This window comes from Chionomys nivalis, chromosome 11, assembly GCF_950005125.1.
Source record: "Chionomys nivalis chromosome 11, mChiNiv1.1, whole genome shotgun sequence".
Taxonomy (NCBI): Eukaryota; Metazoa; Chordata; class Mammalia; order Rodentia; family Cricetidae; genus Chionomys; species Chionomys nivalis.
In genome coordinates this window covers 1,674,337-1,678,863 of record NC_080096.1, presented here as the reverse complement: position 1 = coordinate 1,678,863, position 4,527 = coordinate 1,674,337, and the positions used below count along the sequence as shown (strand labels likewise).

Below are 4,527 nucleotides of genomic sequence, written 5' to 3'. Positions count from 1 at the left end.
CCTGGTACATGATCTGGCTTTTTAGAACCTACTCCCTATGGTGGGGTGCTTTGCTCAGCCTTGATGCAGTGGGGAAGAGGTTGGTCCTGCCTCAACTTGATGTGCCATCCTTTGTTGACTCCCATGGGAGGCCTTACCCCTTCTGAGGAGTAGATGGGGGTGAGGAGGGTGGTAGTGGGAGGGAACGGGAGAAGAGAAGGGAGGGGAAACTGTAGTTGGTTCGTAAAATAAATCTTAAAAAAATCAATAAAAGAAGGAAAAAAAGCAAGGATGTTGGGAACATTATTTTAAGGTGTGTTACTTTTGCTTATGTGGCATTTGCTTAATTCTGTGAAGCTGTGATACTTTGTCTCGAACACCTATGATCTAATAAAGCTCTGAACAGCCAATAGCGAGGCAGGAGAAAGGACAGGGGGGGCTGGCAGGCAGAGAGAAAATGTGTGAAGAGAAAACTGGAAGAAGGGGTTTGGAGTAGGAGCTGGAGGAGCAGGGGGACATCAGGGGCAGCCACCGGGCTGCACAGCAAACCACAGAGTAAGATTTAAAGACCTAAGAGAATGGGAAAACACAACGGCCAAAGGGTAGATGGGATAATATAAGTTAAAAAAAATGGGCAAGAAACAAGCCAAGCTAAGGCTGGACATTTATGAATAATAAGACTCCGTGTGTGATTCATTTGGGAGCTGGGTGGTGGGCCCCCCGAAAAGAATCCAAAGAGCCTAACATCCTATTGCTACACAAGGCCGCTCTTGAGGAAGGATACCCGAGGTCACACACAGGCACCCACGCACAAGTGAACACACCTATGCATAAGCGTGTGTGCACACACACTCGCACTCGCAACTCTGCAACCTCAGAGAATGAACTGAACTTGGCAAGCCCAGTGCTTGACCATTCATCTTTTATTGAAAATGGTGCTAAAGCCGTGAGCACGCTCACTTCCCATGGGCGTCCCTCACAAGGGACACCGTGGCTACTGGGAGCACGGACCCCTTCAGAAGCACCGTCTCTGGACCACAGATGCCCCAAACTCCTTGAAGTCTGCAGCGGTGATCCACATCTGCTTAAAGCTGCTCAAAGAGGTGACAATGGAGGCTCCGATCCATGTGGAGAACCAGCGATCAGGGGGTGCCATGATCTTGATGGGGATTCCCTTGGAAGCCAGCTGCTCCAGCTCCCTCAGGAGCCTGTCGTCCAGCCCCTGAAACAACGTGGAGCCCCCTGACAGGACAATCTCCCCATAGAGGGTCTTCTGTATATCAGCATCACACTTGGCTATGCTGTTGGATGCCATCTGCGCCAGCCCTGGGCCATGGGTGCCCGGATGGTCTGGAGAGAACAGGACCTCAGGAGCCTGGTACAGCTGGTCTCCGATGTAGATGACATTCCCATCGGGCAGTTTGTACTCCCTCAAGATGTCTTCCTCCCGCCGAGAGAGTTCCTCCTCAGGCTCCAGGGCCACGTAGCACAGTTTCTCCTTGATGTCATCTACCAGGGCCTTCTCCAGTGGGCATGGAAAGGCCCTTCTGCTGGCCAGGAGGAGCCGGGTAAGGAGCTCTGTGATGTCTCTGCCAGCCACATAAAGTTTGCTGACTGCATGAGGCAAGGAGTAGCCCTCAAAGACAGGGACAGTGCAGGTGACCCCATCCCCACTGTCCACCACCAGACCTGTGACACAGGCAGAGGCATAGAGCGCCAGCACAGCCTGGTCTGAGAGATAGAAGGCGGGTGCTTCGAAGGTCTCAAACATCATCTCCGCCGTCTTCTCCCGATTCTCCCTCGGGTTCAGGGAGGGCTCCGTCATGAGCACTGGTCGTTCACTGGGCTTCACACCCAGTTCCCATTCGAAGAGATGTCTCCAGAGCTTCTCCATATCATCCCAGCTTGTGACCAGACCCCGCTCGATGGGGGAATGCAGGCGCAGGGCTTCCTGTTTGTAGAGGGCTTCCTCTCCAACAAAATACTTCTTCTGATTGGCTCCCATTGGGGGCATCTTGAACTTTGGGTACCCCACAATGGAGCTGGTGACATGACGAGGTCCAATCTCCCCAGACAGTCCTGCCTTACAGAGCCCAGATCCATTGTCAAAAATCACGGCAGGAAAATCTAGAGCCTGTGAGTTAAACATGTCTGCAACCAAACCCTTCTGAGTGACGCCAAGAGAGGCAGATGAGCCTTCGCGGGCCGTTCGTGTCACAATAGGTTTCCCTGGGCGTTCACAGGGTTCCAGGGTTCCCAGAGGTCTCCCGGCACAGCTAGCAGACGGACCCCAGTCCCCAGGAACCCTCCATTATCCTTGGTGACCTGAACTCCTCTCAGGTGGCCTTGACCTACAAGGCCTTTTCAAGGGTGCTTGACCAACACGTAACAATCCAGATGAAGTAACAATTGTCCTCAGCGAGGGTCAGAACCTTTGGTGGGGCTCTGAACCCCTGTATACCCTGAAGGGTGAGATAAACAGAAAGAGTCCTGGGTGAGGTTGAGAGGCCTGGGGAATCTCACACGAGAGGCCTCATTTCAGAACGAGGCAGCCTGAGGGCACTGCCTTGTACAGGAAGACAACTCTTCACTTCCCAGGCTCAAGGGACAATGTCTAGCAGACCCTCAAAACATTGCTTTTTGAATATATACTCTTCCGGGAAGCTCTCAGGAATGTCTCCTCACTCTGTCTAATTGACTCTACTTCCCTATCCCCGTTCCAGTCCAGGTCAGGAGCCTTCATCTCTCTCTGTACACCCGAAGGTGCCCAAGAGCCATCTCTAGTTCATTTGATTATCGGCTCACACAGAGGTGGCCCCTCTGGAGTTGGGGACACCTGTGTGTCTAGAAAAGGCATAGATATTGAAGGGGGCCCACAAGGGCCGGGGCTATGGAACAAGACTGGGAAGGAAGCTGGAAGCCACCTGATGAGGCCTCAGACACACACACAAGCTCATGCTGGCTCTGAGACCTGACTTGACACTCAACTCAGGAGAAAAATAAAAGAGGGTTGACCCTGGACACAACTTCCCTGTCCCCTGATGATAGGGAGGGCCTCGGAAAGGTGGCTTCATCTGGCTGTTCCCCTCCATCATGTGCAAAGGCACAGGTAAGCCAGATGCCTCCTCCATCCAGAAAGTTCTGTCAGAGCATCACCTCCTGGTACCATGCCCTTCCTAGAGCCTGGGGTCTTTATGCCCAGAGCACCCTCTATGCCCTACTGACCTTGCGGATATTTCAGCAGGCATTACTGTCACAAGGTTGTGCCATTCAGACATATGATGTAGATATACGGACAGAGTGTGTGGGCTGAGGGCTCGTATGAAAATGTGCAGTAGATAGGTTGATGAGAGTTGGCGGTGTGGGTATGGACTGAAGATGCGGCTTTCCCGGTGTCACTGAGCCTTGCAGGGGTGTCGAAAATGTGGTGGTCACTAGAGACTTTGCCTCAAAGGACCCCTAGGGGAAACAAACACAGAACAGGGGCTGAGGTGGAGCAGAGAGAGATCTTCATTCTTTGCTAAGCCATGTTTGCCATGTGCAGCATCTCTATGGCGGCTTATAACCATCTCTGCCCTATACCTACCCAGACCACGAGATGCATAGCCACCCACAGTGGGCCAGGGACCCAGGTCAGACATAAGCATAGGTCCTATGGACATCCATGCTCTGAAAAGCCTAAGTCAGGCCCCTGATAGATGCCCAGGCCCCAAAACAGTAGGTTCCCACAGAGGTTGCAAAGCCAGATCCTGAAGTGCTCAGACAAGGTCTCTGTCAGGGGTCGAGAACACCTTGAGCCCTGCATGCTGTGAGGGCCATATTGCCCCAGCGAGACAATGGGCCTATTCAGCAATAGTATGTCCTGCCTATGCAAGGCCCCTTCTGTCCTGTGCCCAGCCAGGAAGCCTTGACCTTGTAAAGGCCCCCAGTGGCCATGACTGTTGGACTGACCATGTCCTCTACCTAAACCCAACTCTGTGTAATCTACTCATTTGCTTTTGTTGCTGGATCACCAAGACGTAAAGTTCCATATTTTGAGAACTATACTGCTACCCGGTTGCTGGGGGGTGGGGGTGGAATGATGCTACTTGGGGTTCCATCCTGCTTACATCACAAAAGCCCCATGTGTTCATCTCTCAGGCGCTGCCGTGTCTTTCCAACTAAACCAGACAAGTGGCAAAGCTTTCTGGATGTGAATGTGGTCTGTGGTGGGGCAGAGGGCTCTTGGACAGTGACATGGGTATGTCTCAGTGGCCACAGGCTAACCTGGGAGACAGTACAGGAGGGACAGTTTGAACTACTTCCTTTCATGCGGATGTCATGGCGTGCTGAGGCTCCCAGGCGCCCTGCTAAGACAACAGCACGTGATCTCAGTGGCCAAGGGGCCAGCTGACGCTTACACAAGTATAGACGGGCAGCCTAGCCTTGTCCCCTCCCCAGACGTGACTTTCTCCTCCGTCTCCAAGTCGGGTTCCCAGCTCTCTCAGTTCTCTCATCCGATCCACCGTGAGTGCGCCTGCGTGTGCACACACACGCATGCATGAGTAA

The 4,527-nt window shown here is 52.9% G+C and overlaps 1 protein-coding gene across 1 annotated transcript; it reads right to left on the bottom strand.

The window, feature by feature from the left end:
• Positions 1-994: 994 nt before the first annotated feature.
• Actrt2 (actin related protein T2) lies at positions 995-2,128 on the bottom strand. The gene has a single exon (XM_057785523.1). The coding sequence runs from the start codon at positions 2,126-2,128 to the stop codon at positions 995-997; it is 1,134 nt and encodes a 377-aa protein (XP_057641506.1).
• Between the last annotated feature and the right edge of the window lie 2,399 nt (positions 2,129-4,527).

Excerpts from the sequence above, each read along its gene's own strand:
- Actrt2 (XM_057785523.1), bottom strand. The coding sequence starts at position 2,128 with ATGTTTAACTCACAGGCTCTAGATTTTCCTGCCGTGATTTTTGACAAT.